Source organism: Zalophus californianus, chromosome 14 (genome assembly GCF_009762305.2).
Source record: "Zalophus californianus isolate mZalCal1 chromosome 14, mZalCal1.pri.v2, whole genome shotgun sequence".
Taxonomy (NCBI): domain Eukaryota; kingdom Metazoa; phylum Chordata; class Mammalia; order Carnivora; family Otariidae; genus Zalophus; species Zalophus californianus.
In genome coordinates this window covers 18,735,212-18,762,045 of record NC_045608.1, presented here as the reverse complement: position 1 = coordinate 18,762,045, position 26,834 = coordinate 18,735,212, and the positions used below count along the sequence as shown (strand labels likewise).

Sequence of the window (26,834 nt, the reverse complement as noted above, 5' to 3'; positions counted from 1 at the left end):
GAGGGAACTGTTTTCTGGCACACAGTCTTCCGAGGTACCAAAGGATGACTCCGTCTGCTCTCCTTCATCCTGCGGGCCTGCTGGGGAGACGGAGCTGCGTGGCTCTCCCTGGGGACCGCTGTGCAGCCCACTGCTCTGCATCTGCTCAGCTGGCAACCCTAGCTGCTGCACCCCCCTTTCCAGCCCCGCTCTGACAGCTTGATGATTAAATTCAGCGACCTAATTTAAAACCAAAATTCTAGTAACTCCTTGGCCCTTGATCAACATCACACGCAGAGGCATCTGAAAATGAAAGGAGGACACCCAGCTCCCCCTCTTGCCATTTTCACCTCTGCCCGTGTCCGCCGAGACTGCCACACCAGGAGCCACTGGGCCAGCGCTGTGGCCTGGATGCTGCTGAGCCATTCAGAGGAAGGCTCTGAGAGTGGCAGGGAACGTTCTGTTTCAGGCTAGCAGAGCCTAATCTTTCAGAGAAGAGACAAACCCAGACTGCGGCCAGAGGGTACGCACTGGCAGGCCGAAAACTCACGCAGGAAGCAAGCCTCAGGCTCTCCGTAACAGATCAGAGGAAAGAGATGGGCGAGAATGACTATCACAAGAGAGCACACCTTCCCGATTCAATCAAACACACACTCCCACCTCCAGTAGGAAGGACGTGTGCACACCTTTTCTACCACTCAAGTGGCTCAATCCTTGCTTGATGCACAAGAAACTCACTGACTGCATATCTAATTCCGAGCACCACCATAAAAAGCAGCCGTCTACCAGAAACCCTGTCTCTGAGACCCACTGTCAGTTGCAAAAGGAGGCTAGCTTGAACCTTCTTAAGACCTCGTGGCCATACGAATACCAGATACACCTTAGTCCTCCATACAAATGGAACGTGCCATCACATACCATCTACCCTCCGCAGGGCAGCCGCCAGTAATTGGCGTGCCCTTTGTAAGTTACACTTAAGAACACTGACTAGAGTAACTGCCAATGAATCAGGGAATAGCAGCTCTTCTCATGACATCTTAGGGTCGTGGAGACTTTAGCAACGTCATCTCGAGATTCATTCCTTTGTTTCTTTCAGGGACACGGGAACCCGGAGAGAGCGAGCCACCTCCCCAAAGCCACACAGTCATTCAGCGGCCCTGCCAGTGGCACTCAGTTCTTCCCACCCCCGTCTCCACAGCTGGGCCGCAGCGGTGACAGCAGGCTCCTCTATTCCCAGCTTTAGCAACAGAGCCCTAGCCGAAGGTGCTCTCCCTGTCTGCAGAGGTGTGTGCCAAGCTTCAGGGGCCTTCCCAGGACCCTCTCAGGTAAAGCCACAGAGAGTCCCTGGTAGACAGTCATCACCTGGCAAGGCTGGCGACGGGGGACTGACCCTGCCTCACAGGGGTACCACTACCCAAGCAGCAGCAGTATCAGGACACCACACTGACTGGTATTTGGGTTTTCTCTTCTGCTACTAACAGATGTCCTAATTCCACTGCTCTATCTAAATTAGAAGAAAAGGGCACTTCAGTCTTACATTTGACTCAACAGAAAATTCTCAGTCTTAAGAACTAATTTTATGGAAACACAGAAAAGAAAAAGAGAGGAAAGTTAGTATATTCATTAAGAGTAAAGAAAGCCTAAATCCAGGATAATATGTATCCACATTAGCTCAGGCTATGCTGCTTTGGTTTACAGAGAGTTGGATGTGACATCCTAGGCAAACACTCAGGGCTCTTGCAGACTCCCTCAGCTCAGTGTGTTCTGAGGTAAAAACACTCAGGCCAATAGCTCTGACAGCCTCTACTTCCCCTACACTCAAAAGCTCTCCATGCCTCTGCAAGGCCCAGAGGCAGATGACCAGAGACACTGTTCTCCTCCTGGTTAACCAAGGCACAAACCTCTCCAGAAGTTTCTTCTTGTAGAATCTGGAATAGAACTGAAAACTCCTCCAAACTCTTGCTCGAAACTATTAGGCCTCACAGGGGGAAAGGACCACATTAAAACTATATGGTAAGTGTGAATTTGACTAATATTAGTACAACCACAATCAATACTGGGTCAATTCTAGCTTCCAGAAACTCAAAGCTCCATGGTTTGGGACTAGGGAATCTTCTGGATCCCCAAACACCAAAACAAAAAATTCAAATAAAATCCGATCGAAAGGAAAAGAATATGAAGACATTTCTCCAAGACATAACCAACGTGCTATAAAAATGATCTATGAAAGAAGATGTCATCTGTGGTTTCTACTTGGTTAGAACAGAAAGCAACATTAAAACCCACTACTGTTTATTATGCCATATTAGAAAAATCCCAATCCACCCGTAATTTCCGATTCATATCTACATGCCACTAAGGACGGCAGTAAAGGGATTAGACGTTAAAATACAGAACCTAAATGCGTACCTTTCAAAAGCAATATTTTTAGTATCGAGGCTGGTGTTAATGACTGGGCTTGTGAGCCGCCTCTCAACTTCCCTGCCTTTTGGCTTCATCAAGTCCAGAGTGAGGCGCTCCATTTCCTGGGAAAGGTCAAAGTGCTCAGTGGTGACCACTCTGTCATCGTGGTTGACTTCCATCAGCTCCGCCCGGTTGTCTGTTAATGCGAACAAGAACATAACTAAGCGCCACGCAAGGAAGACACAAAAACAAGGAAGCCTCAAAAGTTAAAATGCATCATCTTTCACATTTTCTTCCCCAAGTGCTATCAGATAAAACCCAAAGACTATTGATTATTGACTACCTACTTACACGGGGATTATCTGGCCAGTTTCCACAGCCCAAAGGCCATCTTCCCCAGAGTTGCACGCATTTAAAACAATTTGCTTTCTTCATTGGCAATACATCTGTGTACTTTTTAAAATATATGGTTTATATAATTACTGTAAATTGTTTACACACAACGCTGGGCTGGCAATACCATTTTTCTCACCCTCCATTTGGAGGATCACGCCTGCTTATGGAAGGAATGTAAGGAGATACAAGACAGAGTCTCAAACTCAAACGCTCAGGAATGTGGGACAGACACATGTCAAAAGGGTAACAGTGTTGGGTGGTAGGTAAATGAGACGGGCAAGAGAATTAAGAGAACTATCCAAAAAAGAAATGAAATTGAGGAATTGGGAGCTGAAAAGTTAACAAGAATAACCAAAAAAGGAAAAGAAAAAAAAAAAAGCCCCAGAGAGGGTCAGATAAAGCATAAGAATGCGAGCACATTTTGATGGTTAAAAATCACTCTAACTTGAAAACAGAATAGAATCACTCACCTTCTCCCTTAAATATAAAACTACGCCTCCCTCTTATCCAGCTCATGTTCTCAAATCCCAGCAATGTGATATCCACACGTAGTTTGGCACCACTTTTCCAAATGCGACAGACGTCATTCGGGCATATTCTAGAAACCAAGGGCACTAGAGAAGAGAAACGTACTACTGAAAAAAAACCTGAGGGCCAAGCAGAACACACAGGCCCAGGAAATCAGGAGTGGGACTTCAATAAAAGAAGAGCAGTGGCATGACGGTGACCATCAGACAGAACTGGGCTTGGCTCCCACACTGAGGATGCAGGAAGTCACTTCTAAAAAATAAAAGCGGACCTTCTGTTCTATAGCTCTTTATAAAAGGGCAGGTGTATGTCTCGTCCAGAGAAAACTCCAAATGACTCTCCCAAGGGTAGTCTCAATCCCAAAACTGAACCTCTCTCTGTGACCGTTGACCCCCATCAGGGTTATGGAGCGTGTCCGTCTGGACTTGTCGCTCACATCTGCTGCTCCGGCCGCGTGGTCATGGTCTGCCTGCCACATTGCCACATCCACCCTTCAAAATATGAAACCTAAAACAGCTAAGATCTGTGGCTGCGTCACCTGCATGTATTGGCGTTGGAAAAGAACTCATAAGGTTTCCAGAAGAACCTGAAGTTCTCTTCTGTTACATACTTTTTACTTCATTTAAATGTTTCATTACAAATATGACTTCTTGCCTGATAGAGAAGTCAGAGTGAAATGGCTGGGAACCTGGGAATTAAGAGCTGTCATTAACTGATCTACAAGAAATAAAATTGGAACATCTATGAAAATTACTGTCAGTCAATTTGTCTTACAGAAGATTTTAGAGAAATACATCCATTTTGTAAAACACCAACCTATCCCGACATTTGTCTCATCTTCTTCCTTAAAATAACAAGTTTAAACAAAGCAAGTTGAACCACATAAGGAAATGAGGAATAAATTATGATAAATCTACTTACTAAAATTTTAGCTCTTTAAAGTGATGTTTAAAAAAAAACTAATAATATAGACAGGCATCAGCTCTAAGTGACAAAAGGAAGAGACAAAATTGTCTATATATTATATTTACAGATGCTCGGGAGAAAAATCCCTATACATGGAGGAAAAAACTAGAAGGAAAATATCCAAAGCATTAACAGTAGTTGCGCTTACATGGGATTATAGGTGACTGTTTTTCCTTATTCTTTTCTATGCAATTTAGATTAAATATATATATATATATATTCAGTTTTTATAAAGGAAAAATAAATTTATATTCAGGCTCGGTAAATGTGGAAACAAATAAATTACAAGCCCAGAGCCACTCACCCCAGCTGGTGAATTCCCATTTCATCTGCACATAGAAATCCGGAGCCTGAGGGACAAAGATTTATAGTAAATGACCCTTAGCACTATTAACTGAACACAAACATGGTAAGGGTTAATGAGGTTTTAAAGGGGGAGAAGGAGGAAAGAACACAGAAAATAAGAAACATAAAATGCAAACCCATCAAAGTAAATGTTTATTTTATATGCAGGCTGTTATTTTATCTCGATATAAAATATGTCTAGACGGTTAATAAAGTTAACTGAGAGCAACAAGGTTAGACAGGGATAAAATCAAATCTGATTTAGGACTCAGTCTGGTTCCTAACAGTCGCAGAAAGATTAGCCTGGAAGGTGGGCCTAAGCACCGCCATGCAATGTGGGTAACAGGCTATTCTGAACAAAAAGAAAGAAACATCAATTCCATCTATTCTATGGGGGAGCTAGACTGTAACAGGTTTTGTGTGCTGGAAGTGCTTCATATTTACTGGATCTCGGAACCAGAAGAGGCTGCCAGACATCACCTCCCCAGGAAGCTGATGTTCCCTCCAGTTAACAGACTTTTGCCCTTATTTTCCTCTTCAATTTTTAGAATTTGACTTTATAAAAGTTTACACCACCAGAGCAGCCCTGTTTAGGACGACTTTCTGACCTGCCCCAAATTCTTACAGCAGGTTCTTGGAGAGCTACTTAAGAAATCCAACAGTTACCATCCAGTAAGAGAAATACTAGAAATTCCAGGTGTTGTTCTGTTCCCTGCCTCCCCCCAGCCCCCGCCATGGCTTTCTCGTGGTTTTTACAGAAGCACAGGAAAGGAAGACCAAGAATCTACCCTAGAATGAAACCAGGATTCCAGTGATGGACAAAAGGCTCTCCAAGGGGCAACAGATAAGAAAGGGGGGCTTGTTTTAAGGAGAAAATGTTGAAAGACAAAACGTGAGCGTCAAAAAAATATATTTTTTAAAGAGTGCTCAGATAATGAGCAGTGATTGTCTTACAGCAAAGTTGTTCCTTTTCTCAATAGAGCCGTTAATTTTTCTCAAGAAACATGTTGACTAAAGTGTAAAGCGGATTTATCTAGCAAATATCTTTGGAGATATTTTGGGAAGCTCACTTATGTGCTTAAGAATAAATGACACAAAAATTGAAGCATGGTACTTTCTTGTCTCCCGTGGCCCTGAGAACATTGCACGATTGGCTCATAAGATGGTTCTAGCAGGTAACAGAGACTTTCTGGAGAATGGCAACCATCATGCAAAATAGTCCATGAGCCTACAAGTAAATTTTCAAAAAAATGACTCCAAGTGTCAAGAGTCCATACACTTTAATTCACAGATAGATAACTGTCTTCACTGGCCCAAAGCCAATGGCTGTAAATAAACTAAGCCAATAGATTAGAAGTCACGAAAGGCTAATGGCTAGAGTCAACACAAGTGGCAAGGAGAAGGTGCATACATACTTCAGAGCCTCAGCAGGCCCTGGAAATCTCTGTACAGTAACCAATGCTCATCACAATTTCCTCAAGATGACCTATGCTCAGGGGTGCCTGGGTGGCTCAGTCGGGTAAGTGTCCGACTCTTGATTTCAGCTCAGGTCATGATCTCTGGGTTGTGAGATTGAGCCCTGTCTCAGGCTTCACACTGGGTGTGGAGCCTGCTGAAGATTCTCTCTCCCTCTGCCCCTCCCCCACCCCCCTGCCCTCACTCGCATGTGTGTACTCTCTCTCTCAAAAAAAAGATGACCTACGGGGGCGCCTGAATGGCTCAGTTGGTTAAGTGACTGCCTTCAGCTCGGGTCATGATCCTAGAGTCCCGGGATCAAGTCCCACATCGGGGGGGGGGGGTCCCTGCTCAGCGGGGAGTCTGCTTCTCCCTCTGACCCTCCCCCTTCTCATGCTCTCTCTAATAAATAAAAATCTTTAACAACAACAAAAAGACCTATGTTCAGAAGGCCACTGTTAAGAAAACAGGCACCTAGACAAACTGTTTGATGTCCATTTGTCTTAAGTTATAATTTTTAAGCAGCACTTGAAAGGATAGGTCTAGGGGCGCCTGGGTGGCTCCGTTGGTTAAGCGACTGCCTTCGGCTCAGGTCATGATCCCGGGGTCCTGGGATCGAACCCCGCATCAGACTCCCTGCTTGGCTGGAAGCCTGCTTCTCCCTCTCCCACTCCCCCTGCTTGTGTTCCCTCTCACGCTGTCTCTCTCTCTCTCTCTCTCTGTCAATTAAATAAATAAATAAAATCTTAAAAAAAAAAAAAAAGAAAGGATAGGTCTAGTGACATAGAAACATAATCGGTGAAAGACCTCATACGTCTAATAGATAAGGAATAATGCTCTTTGGTACTAAACGATTGTATTTACAATTCATTAAACTGTTAGGAAGGTACAAGTGGATGTCTAACCATGTCTCCAGCTATGTTGTCAGCATTTAACTCAAATTATGGCATTGCCACATTTTTTTTGGATACCTCGAGAATTTTCTGGAGCAGCTCAGGAACTCCTTCAAGGGCCATGGATGTGTTGTGGTAGTCCCGATGTTGAAGAACAGTGTACACCATCTCGGGGTCACCGGTGCTCACAGCCTCATGTAAAACTGGAAACCAAGGAGGTGAAACTTCATCACTCAGTAGTCTCAGACTCTGACAAACTCCTAAGCTAGTTTGAAAAGAGTCTGTAGATCAAAGACCAACATTTTCTTCAAAGAGGGGGAGAGGCTACATCCCACCTTACTTTTATGACCATGATTGCTATCGCTAGCTCTTAACTGAGTGGAAAGAAAATACAGCGCTCGTAGCCTCTCGAGCAAACCAACTTCCATCCTCCCCCCGCACCCCCTCTCTTACCACTGGTTCTGAAATCCTGACAGTGTCTTCAGAGAGCAGGCTTTACCTGTGTGATCACACAACCGTGGTTACATGTGGATCGGGCAGGTAGGGCTTAGGTGTATCTTTGCTCAGCCAACACAGAATTACTCTGACCAACAGTTCATTGCTTGCAAGCAAGTGAAGTGCCCGGATTTCACCGGAAAAGGCTACTTTTAGTCATAATTTCGTTTTGATTTTGGCTATCCCGATAGATTCACTGGAGTTACCATCACATTCCTCAGGAGGAATCTGGCCTCCACACTCATATGTGGTGGAAGGGTTTGAACTGAGAGCTGCTTTCTGGATAGGAGTCGCCCTTCACTGAGGGCTTCTGGCCAGGACACAGTTCGGACCATTGTGCTGCAGGCCCGCATCTCCTCGCCCTGGCCCCTACTCCCAGGAGACAAAGAGTCTTAAGAAAAAGATAACTTGAGGACAATTATAATTGAGACTGGTCTTTATTCAGAAAGAGATACCGAAACAAAAGGCTTTCAGATATTTTAAAAGCATACTTGCCTGTCCATCCCTCACGATTTTCTTTTGTAACATCTGCTTTATGTCGGAGCAAGACTCTAGCAGATTCCAAATGTCCCAAAGAAACAGCAAGGTGCAATAAGGTTCGACCTCGTGGATCCAGAGCCTCCACATTCTGTTAAGTAAACACTGGCGTTTATAAGATTGTATATATTATATCAAAACATGGAAATGTGTGTGAGATAAAATTTAGTATAAAGTGGAAAATTACACATTAATTACAACACTATATGGAAGAAAGAATGCTTGCGTGTGGGAGTGGTTGAAATATTAATTTGAGGGCCATAATAAAGATGATCACTACTGAGTTCCTTTTTCTATAAAGTGAAGTGCCCAATAAGTTAACGTGGACTGTAGGCCTCGATCATCAGGCATGTCTTATGCTCGCAACAGCACTCAAATGAAGTCTAAATGGGGCTAGGGGCTTTCATGAATGCAACCACCCTCTGACACCGAACATGGGGGATTTCTCAAGCGTATATCAGCACCCGGGTCTAGACCAGGAAGTGGAGGACTTTAAGCAAAACTCAAAGTACAGAAGGTCATTTGGGTCAGAATAAAATCACATTCTCTAGCTGGGTCCCCCTCAGAACGCCACTCTCATTACTGTGTATGGAGTTCTGAGCACCGTGAAGTAGCAGCATCCACAGGTCCTGCAATGAGTGTGATCCGCCAGACGTGGATGTGGACATGTTTCTAGGTGAATGTGAGAACAAACACATGCCACTGTGGTCTCTTTCCCCTCGAAGGTTTTCTTCCCCATGCTGGGCAGAGCCATTTGGCTTTTACTCTTCATTCGTATCCCGGCCCTCCTTCCGCCACCTGCACTGGGTGGAGAGCCAAGTGGCAGTTTCTCTGGTGGTGTGAGCCCGGCCTGAATGACCGAATGCTGCCTTCCAAACAGGATTCTGAACGTTCTTCCAAGGACACAAGAAACTACCATGGGACTTCTGGGATGTAAAACGTTTTAAGTGCTCAAATACTTCTCAGGAAATGTGCTTTTATCTTGATTTGAGATGCTAGTTGTTGTACAGGCTTTAACTGCAGCCTCCAAAGATATCCAGAATGTTCCACTTACTGGCCACAGGGGAGAAAGGTAAGCAGAGCTAAATAGCTACTGCCCAACAGCTACTGAACCTCCCTGTTTTGCAAAGTGCATCATGGCTGGCATGCAGTGAAGACAGGGACTGTTCTCAAGGAATGACAGCAGTGGCCGAAGACATTCTGCTAAGCGAGCACATGTCCCCCTGGACCAATCCCAGGCCTCAGCGTTCTCTCCGGCGCTGGAATACCAACACATCTCCTGGAATGGGGCCCACACCACCTCCCAGGATTCCCTGGCTTTCCCCAAGGGTATGGCTTTTGTCTCTCTCACTAGAGACACTGATACTCTTCCAAAGGGCGGGATCCAAGTCTCGTATTTCCTAGCTTCCACCACCCTGGTCTCTAATCTGCAGTAAACCATTGTTTTTAAAACAGTAATCTAGCTAAAGATTGAAGTTTAGCAAGAGAGAAATAATTAGCAAATTCACTGCCTCTTTACTTATCTGTTATATAAACTGTTTCCTCACCTAACAAGTTCAGTTTACGGGAAAGGTGCTGGGTTTAGCACACTGCCTGATATAGAGGAGATGTTTAACAATACTTGTCACACAAAAAAGGGAAATTCTATTTAATGTAATTCACACCCCAAAACAAAACATCTCAGACCAAGGACTGACACTCAAGCTCCTGGGCAACCACTAGAAATGATGTGTAAAATCAAAGCCAAATACATTAAGTACCTGACTTTTTCCTAGTTTGGACCACAGGGAAAAAAAGTACGTATGAGCCCGACAGCAGCACATTTTGCAATGCTGACTGTAGCTCTTCAGAGCCTCCTGCACCTCTTTCTCATGTGAAAAGAGAGAAGGGAGGAAAAATACTGTATTACGGTGACTGGGATTAAAAATAGTGGATGATTCAAGTGGAAATCAGCAAAACAGAGAGCAGCAAATCAATACAGAAAAAGCAACAAAACCAAAAATTTGTTCTTGGTAAATATCAACAAAATTGATAAACTTTCAGCTAGATTGACCAGGAAAGAAAGAGAGAACACTCCAGTTACCAAAAGCGGAAATGAAAGAAGGGATATCACTACCAACTCTACGGAAACACAAAGTGTTTAAAAGGAATACTGCGGGGCGCCCGGGGGGCTCAGTCGGTGAAGCGTCTGCCTTCGGCTCAGGTCATGATCCCAAGGTCCTGGGATCGAGTCCCGCATCGGGCTCCCTCCCTGCTCTGCAGGGAACCTGCTTCTCCCTCTGCCCCTCCTCCCACTCGTTCTCTCAATCTCTCTCTTTCTCTCTCAAATAAGTAAAATCTTTAAAAAAAATAAAAGGAATACTGTGAACTGTATGCCAACAGAGACTTAAATGAAAGGCACATATTCCTAGACAGACGTAAACTAGCAACACTGACTTAAGAAAAAACAGAAAATCTGAATAAATTTGTAACAAGAGATTGAATCAGTAATTTTTAAACTTTAAAAAATGCTCAGGCCCAGATGGCTTCACTGGTGAATTCTGCCAAACATTCAAAGAATTAATATCAATTCTTCACAAACTTCCAAAAATAAAAAAAAATAGAAGATAAAGGAAAAATTCCCAACTTGTTTTATGAGCCCAGTATTATCCTGATAACAAACACATTACCAAAGAAAGAAAACCACAGACCAATACCTCTAATGAATATGGGTGCAAAATCCTCAACAATATATTAGCAAAACAAATTTAGCAACCCATAAAAAGGATTATTAAACACCAAGACCAAGTAAGATTTATCTCAAATGCAAAGGTGGTTTAACATCTGATAATTAATAACACAGCATATTAATAGAATAAAATAAAATAACACATGATTATCTCAATAGATGCATGCTGTGGTCTAACTGTAGTCTACATTCTTTTTTTTTTTTTAAGATTTTTTATTTATTTATTTGACACAGAGAGAGACACAGCAAGAGCAGGAACACAAGCAGGGGGAGCAGGAGAAGGAGAAGCAGGCTTCTTGCGGAGCAGGGAGACCGATGTGGGGCTCGATCCCAGGACCCTGGGATCATAACCCGAGCCGAAGGCAGACGCCCAACGACTGAGCCACCCAGGCGCCCCACTGTAGTCTACATTCTTATGTTGAAATCCTAACTTTCAAAGATGATGGTAAAGTGGGGCCTTTGCGGGGGGCACTTAGGTCATGAGTGTGAGGCTCTCATGAATGGCGTTAGTGTCTTAATAAAAGAGGCCCCAGAGAGCTTGCTAGACCCACTTTTACCATGTGAGGACACAGCTGGAAAGCTCCTGCTATGAACCAGGAAGAGAGCCCTCTCCAGCCACCACACTAAATCTTGTGAGCCTCCTGAACTTTAAGAAATAAATTTCTATTATTTATAAACTACCCAGTCTATGGTATTTTGTTACAGAGACCCAAACAAGGCTAAGACAATGGAGAAAAAGCATTTGACAAAATCCAACACCCCTTCATGATACAAAATAAAAATAAAAAACAGGAAACACTCAACAAACTAGAAATAGAAGGGAATTTCCTCAAAGAGCACCCAATTATGAACACCCACAGCTAACATTATCTTAATGGTGAAAGACTGGATGCCTTCCCCCTAAGATAAGGAACAAGACAAGGATGTTCTCTTCCGTCTCTTCTATTCAGTACCGTACTAGACGTTCTAACCAGGGCAATATGGCAAGAAAAAGAAAGAAAAGGCATCCAGATTAGAAAGGAAGAAGTAAATCTCTATTCACAGATGACATGATCTTATATATAGAAAATCCTAAGGTATCCACTAAAGGGTTAGAACAAACAAAGGAGTTCAGCAAGGTTGGAAGATACAAGATCAATTTAAAATCAATTATATTGCTCAGAGAACAAACTGGTTGTTGTCAGAGGGGAAGTAAGTGGAGAGATGGGTAAAACAGATAAAGGGGACTAAAATATACAAACTTCCAGTTATAAAATAAGTAAGGCACAAAGATTTTGTGCCATATTCCATATGGAACGGTGGTCAATAATGGAATATGGAATATGGTCAATAATATTGTAATAACGTTGTTTGGTGACAGATGGTGACTACACTTATCATGGTGAGCACTGAAAATGTACAGGACTGTTGAATCAATACGTTGTACACCTGAAATTAATACAACATTGTGTGTTAATTATACTTAGTTTTAAAAAATGAAACAAAATCAACTGTCTCTCTATACACTAACAACTGAAAATGAAATTATGAAAACAATTCTATTTACAATAGCACCAAAAAGAATAAAACATTTTGGAATAAATAACAAAAGTACAAAACATAAACTCTGAAAACGGTAAGGCATCGTTGAAAGAAATTAAGACCTAAATAAATGGAAAAACATCGCATGTTCGTGGTTCAGAAGACTTAATATTTAAGATGTCCCTACTCCCCAAACTGAGGGCGCCTGGGTGGCTCTGTTGGTTAGGCGTCTGCTTTTGGCTTAGGTCATGATCCCAGGGTCCTGGGATCGAGTCCCACATTGGGCTCTCTGCTCGGCGGGAAGCCTGCTTCTCCCTCTCCCACACCCCCTGCTTGTGTTCCCTCTCTCACTGTCTCTCTCTCTGTCAAATAAATAAAATCTTTAAAAAAAAAATAAAAGTCTTTTCAGCAAGTGGTGCTTGAACAACTGGATATGCACATACAAAAGAATGAAGTTTTATATATATGATACATGAAAATTAGCTCTAAATTGATCATAAACCCAAATGGAAGAGCTAAAACGATAAAACTCTTAGAAGAAAACAGACTTCATCTTTGTGACCTTGGGTTGGGCAAAACGTTCTTAGATATAACACCAAAAACATAAGAGACAAAAGAAAATACAGATAAATTGCACTTCATCAGAATTGAAAATTTTTGTACTTCACGTGATACCATGAAGTAAAAAGACATCCCACAGAAGGGGAAAAAATATTTGCAAGTCATTTATCTGATAAGGGGCTAGTTAGTATCCAGAATGTATGAAGAACTTTAACTTCTCAAGAATAAATAGACAACCCAATTTTTAAATGGGCAAAGGATTTGGAATAGACATTTCTTCAAAGACGATATGCCAATGCCAAGGAGTACATTAAAAGAGGCTCAATTTCACTCATCACTAGGGAAATGTCAGTCAAAACCACAATGAGATACCACTTCACACCCACTAGGATGACTACAATCAAAAAGAATAACAAGTGTGGACAAAGATGTGGAGAAACGAAACCCTCATGCACGGCTGGTGGGAATGTAAAATGGTGCAGCCAATTTGAAAAACGGTTGGCAGGGCCTCGAAAAGTCAAACATAGAGTGACCATATGACCCAGCAATTCCCTCATGGGTATTTACCCAAGCGAAATAAAAACATACACCCATATGAAAACTTATACACGAATATGCATACAGCATTATTCATATAACAAAAAAGGGGGGCGGGGACAAATATCCATCAACTGGTAAATGGATAAACAAAATGACGTACACCCAGACAGGGGAATACTATTCGGCCATAAAAAGGAATGAAGGACTGATATGTGCCACAGTGTGGATGAACCTCACAAACATGGTAAGTAAAAGAAGCCAGACACAAAAGACCACATATCATAGGACTCCATCTATAGGAAATGTCCAGAATAGGCAAATCTAGAGAGACAGCAAGTAAATTAGCGATAGCCTGGAGCTGAAGGGGTGGAGGGGAAATGCAGAGTGACTACAGGGCCCGGGGTTTCTTTCTGGGGAGATGAAAATGTCTGGAATTTGATGGTGGTGATGGTTGCACAACTCAGTGAAGACGCTAAAAACCACTGAGTGAGGGCGCCTGGGTGGCTCGGTTGGTTAAGCGACTGCCTTCGGCTCAGGTCATGATCCCGGAGTCCTGGGATTGAGTCCCACATCAGGCTCCCGGCTCAGTGGGGAGCCTGCTTCTCCCTCTGACCTTCTCCCCTCTCATGCTGTTTCTCTCTCTCTTTCTCTCTCTCAAATAAATAAAATCTTTAAAAAAAAAAAAACCACTGAGTGATATACTTTAATGGGTGAATTGTATGATTAGTGAATTACAGCTCAATAAAGATGTTTGAAAAAAACCTATCTATGTATGTGCTTTATGTAATACATAAAACGAATCTATCATCTATATACTGTTTGATGAGTTGTTTAATTTCTCCAGAGCTTCAGTCTGCTCCCTTGTAAACTGGGAATAAAAAACCCCGACCTTACAGAGTTCTTACAAGAGTAAAGGCATAATACTAACCCTGTAAAGAAGCACTAAGAAGAAATAGCTCTTATTATCATACACCCACATTATGGAGTGCATATAAGCGGTCAGTTTCTTCCTAAAAGGGATCTGTTCAGATTTCATTACAGTTTATAGTAGGGCTTAGGGTCTCTAACCAATGACATTAGTTCAGTGAGCAAGAGCGTTCAGAATTAAACTGGAATTCACACTGGAAGCTGATCATTTCAGTTTTTCCTTTATGTTTCTTCAGTCATGAACTATACCAAATTAAAAACACCCACCCCTTCAAACTATAATAGTGCCCCCAAAGAAAAAAAGCAGTGAGATTTCTGCATGTCCCCATCCTAATTGCTAATTTAAGCCCACTGACTTTGCTGGCTCAAAGCCTTGTTTTCATCCTGCTGCCCTCCTGAGGCAGTAAAAGCCCAAGCTTTGAGTGCAGGCTGCAGAGCCAGACAACAGGCCCACGTCCAGGCCCCTGACTAGCCTCAGGTGCATTAACCAACCCTTCTGTGCCTCCAAACCCAACACAATGTAAGTCCTTCATCAACCATCACTGTTACCTCTGGCAGGCGGCGGGGGGGGGGGGGGGGGGGGGGGGGGGGGGGCCTCCAGCAAGAGGCTGCTAACTGGCCTTCCATTCTCTCCAGAAGTCCACCCTCATTCCTGTGCATCTCAGGCTGCCCTGGTCCTCTGCAGCTGTAGCCCAAACTGACCACCCCCACCCCCACCCCCCGCCCCTGCCAAGTCAGGCGGGAAATGGTATCCATAGGCATAGTTCCTTCAAGTGAGCTTGAGCCCCCGAGGGCCAAGGGGGAGTACGTGAGAGCAGGCTCTAGCTCTTCATCTTGGATGCTTGGCCCCTGGCTCCTGGAAGGCCTCCAGCCAACAGGCACCAACCTGAATGTGTGCCCAGTGCCCCACTTGGCCTGCTGTAGACTGGGGCAACAACCCCAGGGTAGCTCCCTGTCAAGCTCTGAGGACTGCTGCCGCCTAGAACACCCTCTTCCTCTTTGCCTGATGGTACACTCTCACCTGCTGGCTTCCTCACTGGGGCCTGGCCCTAGAGTCAGGCCTCATCTGCCACCCTCCACTCTACTCAGTCCTGGGTCTCCCCCCATCTAAGGTGCACTGAATGACCTTTGCCTATGTCCCCTTAAGTGTTCACTCACTCTCCCAGCATCCATAAGAACGCCAGGGATGTTTAACAGACCTCTCTAGCTAAATGACAGACAACACAAACGTGACACAAAATCATTTCCACTGCACCGACTTCAAGGCCCCACTGAATATTAAAGACAGTAGAGCTGATGCGTTAAGAGGCACTTAATAAAGCGTCTCTGCTGAGCCAACTTGGAAAGCTTGAAACAACTGCAGAGCTGGCAAACTCCACACTCCAGCTCTCAGCAAGACCTTGGGGTGGGGGCTGACTCACGCACACTCGGAAACGCGCCTACCCTCTTCATCTGGATAAACTTGATTCCTTCTGTGCTGTTTTTCCTAGAACAAAATACAATCCTTACAGCTACCGGTGTGCCTGCTTCGAGGCTCACTCGTGGGATGGGAGGAAGGAAGGAACAGAGAGCAGAAGCCCACTGGCAAACAAAACACTAAGTGAAACAGTTGGTTGTATTGCTGGGGTGATAGAAATTTTTTGTTTTTAACTATGCAGCCAGGACACGTCCCTTGCAGAAAAACTGGGGCATACATAAAAGAAACTGAATGCCCAGGAAGATTATCATAATCACAGCAGCAACGATGATAAATGGGATTACTCTCACTTACTATGTGCCGCGCTTCCACATCTGTTCTCTGCCTTATTTTCCACGATTCTGAACTGGAGGGACTCTTACGGAAAGAAGCAGAATGCAAGGGTTAAGAATACAGCATTAGGACAGAGTCTGACTTTCTGGGTTCACACCCTGGTTCAGCCACAGGCTAAGCAGGCAACTGAGCGTCTCCACCTTATCTGGTTTCCTTATCTGTAAAATGGGAATCGTGAAAGCATTCACTCCAAGGCAGTGTGAGAATTAAATCTAAAATTGCACGGAAAACATTTCAGCACAATGCCTGACAAATGTACGGTAGACTTTCAGTGCTACTCTCCCTATTTTTACAGATGATAAAACAGTTCAGCAAGGGTAAATAACTTGCCCAAGCTCACAACGTTACCAGTATTAGTACTGGCCATTAACCCAACTCCCTCCAAGTCACAGAAGTCCGTAGTTGTTTCATAATCAAGAGGATCTTGACAAATATGAAAGCAACAAAATATTTCCTGCCACATATTTTAATGATATCAATGAATAACTTCTTAACCCTGAACCAGTTACATAATTTGCAGGGCCCAGTGAAAAATGAAAACGCAAAGCTCCTTGTTCAAAAAAAAAAAAATGAAGAATTTCAAGACGGTGGGGCCGCCTGGGTGGCTCAGTTGGTTAAGGCTCCAACTCTTGATTTCGGCTCAGGTCAGATCTCAGGGTGGTGAGATGGAGTCGGGCTCCACGCTCAGCAGGGAGTCTGCTCAAGATTCTCTCTCTCTCCCTCCACCCCCCTCCCACGCTGTCTTGCTCTCTCTCTCTCAAATAAATAATCTTAAAAAAAAAAAAAGAATTTCAAGATGGTGACAGCAGAGCATTATACCAAGCATACCCCTTCTGAGCACACGTAGCACACCCTTGAAGCCAGCCCCATCTCTACCCCTTCAATGGCCAAGTTTCAGGATTGAGATTAGATTATGTGGTCATGACAGTCAAGCTTTCACGGTAAAGATGTTCTTTATGAATCGGCTTCAACTACCTCTTACTCAGAGAGGACTGGTATACTATGAAATGATCTACGGGGATAAACAATAACAAAGTCAAAACCAAATAATTAGTAAGTATGCATATTCTTCCTTTGACCCCGCCCCCGCCTTGACAGTATAAAGTGTGAAGGATCTAATTTACTCCAGGAAAATCTGCTACAGAATTATAATTCTCTGATCACGAATGTCCTTAACATTTTTCGAGGAAGAGGCACAGAGAACTTTCAATGAATTACAGCCTACAGGAAAAGGAGAGAATTCAACTATGCCACATTTCAGATTGTAAACCCAAGACCGTGTTCTTATCAAACAAGTTTTTCTATAAAGAAAAACTACACTTCATTCAAGCTCTTTTCTTCACCTCCAATGAATAGAAAGCCTACTGTTTTCAGAAATCAGTATTGAAAGAGTATGTGGCTTAATGATGGCAATGAACTTCTCTATCAAAAGGGAGTTTAGTTCTGTGACTTCTTTTGTACTTTATCTCGGTATTTCACAAGAAGCTGGGGCAGCACCGATACTGAGGAAGTGCAGATGCACAACACAGCAGGATTGTCTGGTCGTTTTTCAAGTGTCCAAGGTGAGAACACTTAGAGCTGAGAGCAAAATGATGGAGGATTCCCTCTGCACCACATCTAGTAACAGAAAGGGAATGAAATCACCAGGTATACTGGGACACCTAATGGTGAATCATCTACTCTGGGGGCGTGATCTAATTAAGACCAATGACTCTCACAATAAAAGTTTATTCTGTCTGGACAGAGGATTTAAATGAAAAAAGAGCAACTCTTGACTTCCAGCAAGTGCTCAACAGATTTTTTAAAAAATATAGCAGGGTGCAAGAACACACTCACCTAGCAGTAACCATTCACCAAACCGGGTGATGCTGACCTTGCTCAATTTTTGCCAACCAAAAGTGCTCCTTTTTCTCTAAAATTTCTTGACAATGATAGCATCAATTTTGAGCCATTCAAAAATAAGGATTTCAAAGTCAACAAGAAATACACCAAATAATTACAAATCCTTATCCTAACTGCTAAGTATATTAGCTTGTAAGTTGAGGGCACCAATAATTCCCAGACTTGTTGAGATGCCTTTAAAAGCAGGGTTTCTCAAGCATAACACTACTGACATTTTGGACCAGATAATTCTCAGTTGTGGAGAGCTGTCTTGTGCACTGTAGGATGGTGAGCAGCATCCCTGGCCTCTACCGCTAAGATCCCAGTAGCCCCCATTCTGCACGGGTAACGACCGAAACTCTCTCCATGCATTACCATTGGAGGTGGGGAGGTGTTCAAAAATCACCTCCAACTGAGAACCACTGCTTTAAAGAGACAGCAATAAATAAAAGACAAGGAAAGCATTCGAGGATAGGAAGGGATTTTAAGGATCCTGTGCACCCGTGACTCTCAAACTTTGGTATGTATCAGCCTCCCTGGGCCAGAAAGGGAAAAATGCCTTGCCCAAGGTCACAGGGCGAGTTAGAACCTGGACTCCAAACCCAACCAAGCCCTTCCTTACAAAAAGGGTGGGTGGGGTGAGCGGTGTGTGCTGTTCTCACCTCTTTGGGAGAGGCAGTAGAGCCAAACTGGTTAAAACAGTGCCCTCCGGAGCCAGCCGGCCATAGTTAAAATCCTGACTTGGTATTTATCAGGGGGGCGACCTCGCGCCCTCTGAGAGCCTCAGTTTCCTTCTCTGGCCAATGTAATAATAACAGTGCCTATCTCCTAGGATTTTTGGAAAGGCAAAAAGATAATGTTCATAAAACGCTCGGCACAGGGCCTGGCACCCAGTAAGCACTCCGATACATGTCCTCTTATTATTATTGTTCCACGGCTGCAGAATTGAAGGGGTCTGCGGGGCCCCGAAGGCAGAAGGTTGGAGATGGACTCGGGGGGACAAAGCGACCTCCCGATCCGCCCCCCACCCCGGCCCCTCGCCGCCGGCGGACCCCCGCCCCGCCCCTCACCTGGCCCCGCAGCTCCTTCTCCAGCTGCCGGTAGTCGTTGTTCCAGACCAGGAGGTGCAAGGGGAAGTGGCCGCTGTTGTCGCGGGCCGAGGACATGGCGAGAAGGCCGCAGCCGGGCCCTCACCGCCCGCTTGCCAAGCCTCAGCCCCGACGGGGTCTCCGGCGCCCGCCCGCCCGGCGGCTGGCGCGAGAAAGAGAGAGAGAGAGAGAGAGAAAGAGTGAGGGGCGCGGTACACGGCGGGGCGGCCCACGGGCCGGGTGCGGGGCGCGCGGGAGGTCGGGGGTCGCGGGCCGGGTCGGGGACGGGGTCGGCCGCGCCCACCCCGCGCCCCGCGGCGCTCCCGCCCGCGCTGACAGCTCCCAAACCGACTTCTGCGGGCCGAACTGCCCCAAACCGGGAAGTGCGCGGGGCGAACCACCGTGCACGCCGCGGCGGGGGAGACGAGGCCAGCCACGCGGCCCGGAGTTGGCCGGATCGCACCCACCCCCAACTACACACCCGGAAACACAGTGCAGTCCCCAAACAGAGCTAAAATTCTCTCCCTTAGCTCAGGATCTGGACACGGAAAACTCGGCCTATCCGTCACCAGCCCCTTTCCCCCTGCTCCAGCGATTTCACATGGTTCAGTCCACAACTGGGCCTCTTCCATCCGCTCCGAGTTCAGGGGGTGGCAGCTGGAGCCTGGACCAAACCATTCCAGTTACTGACTCCCTTGCAGCCTTTTTGGAATTGGGCAGTGCTTCCATGATCGGCCAGAAGCCATTTTGGAAGTGGGCAACACGGAACAATTTTAAAGAGGGAATATTAAAAACTCTGGAGAAGTGGCACTGAAGATTTGCATAACGAGGGAGTTGTTCCTCCTCAGGGTTTCTCAACATCGGCACGTTGTAAACTCAGTAATTTTCTTTCTGTGGGGATTGTCCTGTGCTTTGTAGGATGTTGGGCATCTCTGGCCTTTCTATCCCCTGGATGCCATACCACTCCCCTGGCCAAAATATCTCCGGACATTGCCAAATGTCCCCTGGGGGAGAAAAATTATCCCCAGTTGAGAACCACTGTTCTATCTGAACTCCAAACCGGGTTATGATTCAAAGCTACATATGATGGTGGTTTCTTCCACATATCAGGGTCATTTATTTTGGGAACTCGCCACTCGAGTTTTGGATTATGGCTAAAAAGACTAATAGATAATACCCAGACTTGATCACACTCTGCAAATTTGGGTTTGAACCTCAGACACTACAGCTCTTTAGATTCAATAAAGAGCCAAGTCAACTTGCAGCTACTCACCAGCCTAAGCTATCCACACAGTTGTCTACAACTAGACCACACAGCTGGGGGAAGTTATTCAGTGCGTCCTGAAAGCATACCCTCTCCCTCCCCGGCCTGTGTGCATCCAGCTTTTCAGATGCCTGCAACAACAGCTGTACAAGAATCCTGGCCTAATTGGTTCTCCACACGTGTTGAGTCCAGATTTGTGAGTCTGAGAACCAAAACAGGATGCAGGAGCATCAGGATGGCACCCAGAGGCTCTCACTGTGGAATGTGTGGGAATTATGCAGTTATTCCTACACCACACATTTACCAAAATGGAGAGGTAGACCAACATCCAGAGCTTCTAAGACCTCTTCCAGAACTTCCTATCTTTCCAGAAACTTTATGCGACTTAATCTTTCTCTTCATTATTCAATATTTATTGAACATCTCTCTTATTCATGAGTTGCAGAACTCCACAATGGCTGCTTACCAGGGTATCTAAAGTCAAAACAGTGCCTGGACCTTAATAGGCATCCAATATTTCCCCACTGGAGATCATGGCTCTGTTTACGTATAATACATACAATAAATATTCATTAGCATTAGGGTCACATCTCTTCTCTCATTCACACTGATTAAACTTATCTCATTGTGTTTATCTCACACCATCCTGTGTTACTGTAGGTCATCTACTCTTATTCTCAAAAACAAAAAGTTGTGATTAGAAAATAATAGTGATACCAAATACCACGAATAATGGGAGCTACTATTATTGAGTGCTTACAATGGGGCAGGCACACCACATTTTTCTGTAAATTATTCCATTTGTCCTTAGCCAGATAGTAAATATTTAGCTCTGTAGGCCATATATGAGTTTTGTCGGATATTATTCATCCACTTCCTCTTCTCTTTTTTCTTCTTTACAACCCTTTTAAAATGTAAAAAGAAAATCATTCTTATGTAGCAAGACATGCCACAAAAAAAAAAATCTTGCACTAGAGGTAGGTTAATACATCAGCTCCGTTTTCCACGTGAGACTAAAACTGCAGCCAAAGAAACACCTAGCGTTGCTTATTTGACTTATTTTATTGTGGATCTACCACAGTAGAATGTAAGCACCATGAGAACAGGAAATTTTGTCTTCTTTGCTCACTGTTATTTCTTCTGCACCTGGAACAGAATGTGGAACATAGTAAATGCTCAGTAAGTATTTATTGACTAAGTGAATGAACTCGACCAGTTATACTAAGTAACTTGACTACTGATTGCCTCAGGAAACTTGTGGCTGCAGAACTCTGGCCACGAGATTTTGCAGCTTCCCCTGGTATTACTCAGTGCTGGGACTTCCAAAGAGAGAGACCCAAATTGAAGAAAATATATAGGCAGGGCAGAAGATGCCGGGGCGTATATCTGCCCTCACTCAAGATGGCGGCAAGGCAGCGTGCCCTTTCCGGTCACATGATCTGTTCGACGGCGAAGGGCGCCTCCCCGCGCGTGCGTGCTGCGCCGCGGCTGCGAGGCGCTGAGGGGAGAGGCGCCGCCGCCAGCGCCGCGGGGACCCGTTAGAGCGGAAGCGCCGCCGCCGCCGCCTTCACTGTCCCGGGGACCCTGATTCCTGGCAGGTGGGAGGCTGGAGCCATGTCGAAGCGGCTTCGGAGCAGCGAGGTGTGCGCTGACTGCAGCGGGCCGGGTGAGTCGCACCGGCCGGGCCCGCTTCCCTCAGCTCTGCTCGAAGGGACCCCTGCCCCGGGGCCGCCCCCTCGGGTCGGGCGGGTCCCGGCGTCCGAACCCCACACCTGAGGTCGCGAGGAGGAGGACCCGGGGTGGCCTCGGGGCGGGAGCCGTCCCGGGCCTGTCAGAGCCGGGCGGGCTAGGGGGCCGCCGCCCTCCCGCCCCTCCCTCCGCTCTCATCCCCTCTCCTCCCCTCTCCGTCCCTCTGTCCCAGCCCGGGCGGGGAGGCTGCGGGGTCGGCGCTGCTTCCCCAACAGGAAGGGGTTTGGGCAATGCACAGGAAGGCCAATTACAGAAGTAAAATGCGAGCGTTCTCCCGGCTGCGGCCCCCTGAGGCTGCAGGTGTTCCCCCAGCTCCCCGCGCAGCCCCCCGGACCCCCGCCGCGCGAGGGGGCCCTGCCTGGGGTGGGTGCACTCGCCGCTTCCGTCCACCGATACTCTCCAGGGGACCCCCGTAGATGATTTCCATGCTCCTACGATCCCGGGTCCCACTCTACCTCCACCGGGGAGAATCTCCAGAAGGTTGAGGTCTTGCAAACACAACCAGCGCTTGGGCGGCAATGAGTGTCTCGAGTTTTGGGATCTGAACGGCCTGGGTTCAACTAGGTTTTGTTTCTGGGTGACCTTGGGCTGGTGATTTCATTTCGTCCAGCCTTAATTTCCTCATTTTTCCGATGGAGATAATTGGGAGAACCACATTCAGTGGTAAGGAAGAGTCAGTGAATATTCTTAGGATCATCTCATCTAAGTTTTTTTCTTTTTTGTGTTGCGTTGTTTAGTACAGAACCTTTGCGGTCTCTTAAAGCTAGAGTTGAGGTTCTAAATCATACATTAATTACAACATACAAAGCAAAATCACTGGCAAATAGACACATTTGGGCATTCGGGCAGGATAGACCTGTGGGTGCGTTGAAACCTCAAAACGCTTCAGATGGTTAAGCGTCTGCCTTCGGCCCAGGTCATGATCCCAGGATCCTGGGATCGAGTCCCGCATCGGGCTCGCTGCTCCTTGGGAGCCTGCTTCTCCCTCTGCCAATCTCTCTCTCTCTCTCTGTCTCTCATGAATAAATAAATAAAATCTTCTAAAAAAATAAAATTAAAAAAACATTCTTCCCTTGCATAAGGGATTTAGAGTTTTTAGATTTAGAATTCAGATACCTTTTAGCAATTGAAACTGAATCGACAGGTCTCCCTGCTTTTCTTGGTGCTTGGATTAAACTGCTTTGAAATTTGAAGTTATTAAAAGGTAAGATGACTTCTTTGGTTACAATAAAGTCCAATTAACCATAATAATTAAATCATTGAACGCTAGTGTTTTTGCAACTGTTCTGAACTTCATCTTGTTATGTGGCAGTGAAGACCAATTTTAAATAGTACTGTTATAAGTCAAACCTTATGTGGTTCTTTCATAGCCTGTATAGTGTGCAAGTGGGGTTACCGGTTCCTTTGCGATGGGGAAGGGGGCAGAGGAGTTGAAAAAGAGGACCTCAAGAAAGTGTGGGTTATACAGACTCCATCGTATTCTCTGAAAATGTTATTTGTTCCACTTCCTTATTTTCTTATTTTCAGTTGAACTCTCTGTGATGTGTTTGATTCACATGAGTCTAGATTGACTTCCTCTTGGAATGTGTATTCTTCACTCCTCATTAGGTGGTAGGGGACAAAGGAAAACTGCTTCACCATTGCTGCACTAATGACTGTCTTGCCCTTCTGCAGCATTTCGTGCATATTTCAGAACATTCTCTCTTCCATTGTATCATTTTTGTTGTTGTCTCAAATGCCTAATCTACAGAGACTTGAGTCATTTCCTTCCTGTTTTGAATATAATTAGGCTACCTTGAAATGTGTGAACTTGAGCAGCTAGGAATTTGTGCTGCCTTTTCTGCAGAGCCCCAAAGAGTTACCTCTTTCTCGTAGGGGTCCTTTAAAGGTGCTGATGACTGCTGAGGCCTTCTCCCCAGAAAATGCACGTGTAGTCACTCTTTCATACAGAACTCATAATTTCTTAATGGGGTCACAGACGTTTCTGAAGTCCTTTTGTGGTGTTCCTGGAGTCTGGGGAAGAAGCCCCAGCATAGAACATTTAGGTAAACTGGAAGGGTTTCACCCATCGTCATTCGTATGAGCTCAATTTTGATTTTACTGTGTTGTGAACATTCTAGTATTTTTTCCATGGGATTCTGACCCATGATGTTAAAGTAACTCAGAACCTTGCTTAATGTGTCTTACTTCTATTTAATTTTCTCCAGGAACACAGTGAATCCTCTGAATGATATGTGAAAACCAAAGCTATGCTTCAAAATAGTTTTTTTTTTTTAAAGTAGTAGTATGAGTACCAAACTACAAAAAGCAGTGTTCTTATGTATCTTTGCAGGGATCTTTGATCTTGATGTTTTCAATCTTGTGTTTCAGAATAGCACAGTAGTACAGAATTATATTTCATTGAATTATTTTGTTTCTGTTTTATTTCATGGCAAACTTTTAACCATGATCACATCTTAGCAAGTATTTTACTTTTTTTTTTTAATGAATCTAGGTTTTAAAGGTTTTGTTTTATTTTGAGAGAGAGCAAGTGTGCGCCCGTGCATGTTCGTACACACGCGCAGGGAGGGAGAGAATCCCAAGTGGACTCAACCCCGTGCTGAGTGTGGAGCCTGATCTCACGACCCTGAGATCATGACCTGATCCAAAATCAAGAGTCGGTCACTAAACCAAATGAGCCACCCAGGTGCCCCAAATCTAGTTCATTTTAAATAGATGGTTCTCTGAGCTCAACTACCTGAAAACTCCATTTGAGATTTTTCAGTATAGTAATAGTGTTCACCTGGAACAGTTGATGTCTTAAGTATTGACAGTCAAAAACTTCTTCAAGTTGTCAAGAATTTCAGCGGCCCCTTGAAAATATCCGAACGGTACTTAGAGAATAATTTAGAAAAGTTATAACAGCTGACATTACTGAGTACTTAACTATATGCAAAGAACTTTACCCTTTATATGCCCCCTACTCTGAGGTATGCTATTATTCCCATTTGATCCATGGTGAGGATGCTCAAAAAAATAACTTATCTGAGATCATTGTGCTAGAAGTGGCAGAGTTGGGCTTCCAACCCTGGACTGCTTGTCTCCAGAGCCACCCTCAACCACCACACCCTCTGACTCCCAGGATTTGTCTCTGATTGAAATCTCATAACTTTTCATTATATGGTTGGAAAGGATTTGAATAAACTGTTAATGGTAAAGATGGTGTACATGCATTTTAGAGATTTTTGTGGACATTGAAGAATTTTTAAATATAACTCTTAGACCAGGCGGCTTGAGTGGTACCTATTATCACCCCATTGTGCGTCTGACGAAATGTAGAAAGTCTGTTTTTATCTGGGATTTCGAAGTATGTGTTCAGTTTACTTGCCCAGTGTGGATTATTCTCACTGCTTACCAAGTGCGAATTATTCCTTGTCTCAAAGGATGTCTGCTGAAGCTCCATGGGACTTCGTGGGGGAAAAAGTATTGTACACGCACCACAAATATTACTTTTATTTTACATCTTTGCCTCTTTGAAGCTGCTGTGATAGCAGTCTTTTCAGCATTTAGTTTAGATAATGCTTTGTGGGTTATTCACTGACACGGCTATGTTATCTTGCTGTTTGTGGAGATTGGTTTGAAATGTTTCATCCATACCCTCTCAGTTTGCTTCTCTTATGTTGAATGAAGAAGCATGCATCTGAGATGGTAGATCACATTAAGGCTACAGACTGTGGCCCTAGACCAGAAAGGAGACAACTGCTTATTTAGGGCTTCAGCTCATGTGTTTAATCTCAATTAATGTGGTACCCAATCAGCCAAGATAGGTGGTATCATCAGACAGACTCACCAGCTTGGTATGTTGACTTGCATTCTAACACAACAGAAATGTCTTTTTTTTTTTTTTTGAAAAACCAAACCTCAGTCATCTTTGACCATTTGGCAGCATAGCAGCCACCTGGTATCCTCGCCACTGAGATGTCATTCTTCCTTCCAGATCCTTCCTGGGCATCAGTAAATAGGGGGACTTTTATATGTGACGAGTGCTGCAGTGTCCATCGGAGCCTAGGGCGCCACATCTCTCAAGTAAGGCATCTTAAACACACACCGTGGCCTCCCACGTTGCTGCAGGTAAAGAGTAAGAATTCTCACGGTTTGTAACCTGAGCTTTTAGGATTCATAGTTTTAGCAACTAAAATTTCTTGTACTATACTTAAATCTTACAAAAATGTTTGAATCGTACCTGAACAGAGGTGCTGTGCCTATTAGTGCTGTATGTAAGAACTGAATTCCTCATTTAAGATTTTTTCCCCTCCTAACAAATAAATCTTGTCCCAAAAGCTCAATTATAGATAGAAAATAATTCCTAAAATTTCTTGGTAACGTTTCACTGCTGACTTTCTGCACTGAAATTGTTTTTAAACAGTCTGTCTTTTCCATATACCACAATAAATGTTTCTGAAAGCTGCAGTCTCAGGAAATTTTCCTTACGTTTCCTGCTTTGATGGAAGCATGGACTGAGATTCCTCCTCACAAATCTCAGAGACATCTGATTTAAGTTTTCTTGAAATTCTTGTTACCAATTAGACACCAAATTGGGTTGACATGTTTCAATTGAGTGCCCAACACCCTGCTGAGCGTCAAGTGAGCTCTTTGTTTTATTTGGGGTTGAATGTCATGTCACCTGTACTTCTATTTTGGGGTGCACATTCTTCAAGTTCTATTTGGAAGTCAGAATTAAGCATGTGTTTCGCCTTCTTTTGTCTTGAGTACATATTTTACTAGATCT

The 26,834-nt window shown here is 44.5% G+C and overlaps 2 protein-coding genes across 20 annotated transcripts in view; one reads left to right on the top strand and one right to left on the bottom strand.

Annotated features, from left to right (window-relative positions):
- Nucleotides 1–19,341, bottom strand: part of ANKRD13A (ankyrin repeat domain 13A) — a 32,158-nt gene extending 12,817 nt beyond the window's left edge. For 2 of the 4 annotated variants that reach the window (XR_003516927.1, XM_027576245.1), the window contains exons 1-7: nt 19,036–19,339; nt 16,046–16,108; nt 7,956–8,088; nt 7,044–7,168; nt 4,577–4,622; nt 3,249–3,392; nt 2,389–2,578 (exon numbers count right to left, since the gene is read on the bottom strand). Coding sequence is in view for 3 of the 4 variants with exons in the window: in XM_027576245.1 (XP_027432046.1) it covers nt 2,389–2,578; nt 3,249–3,392; nt 4,577–4,622; nt 7,044–7,168; nt 7,956–8,088; nt 16,046–16,108; nt 19,036–19,131 (797 nt within the window). In the remaining variant the exon portion in view is untranslated. Of the gene's footprint in view, nt 1–2,388; nt 2,579–3,248; nt 3,393–4,576; nt 4,623–7,043; nt 7,169–7,955; nt 8,089–16,045; nt 16,109–19,035 lie in introns of all 4 variants that reach the window. The other 2 variants (XM_027576246.1, XM_027576247.1) reach the window with 2 other exon arrangements.
- A 2,468-nt stretch (nt 19,342–21,809) lies between these two features.
- The window catches only part of GIT2 (GIT ArfGAP 2), a 46,848-nt gene continuing 41,823 nt past the window's right edge, over nt 21,810–26,834 (top strand). For 14 of the 16 annotated variants that reach the window (XM_027577599.2, XM_027577594.2, XM_027577602.2 and 11 more), the window contains exons 1-2: nt 21,810–21,983; nt 26,043–26,176. In XM_027577599.2, the coding sequence (XP_027433400.2) occupies nt 21,932–21,983; nt 26,043–26,176 (186 nt within the window). In that variant the 5' untranslated portion in view covers nt 21,810–21,931. Of the gene's footprint in view, nt 21,984–26,042; nt 26,177–26,834 lie in introns of those variants that run through there. The other 2 variants (XM_027577600.2, XM_027577601.2) reach the window with 2 other exon arrangements.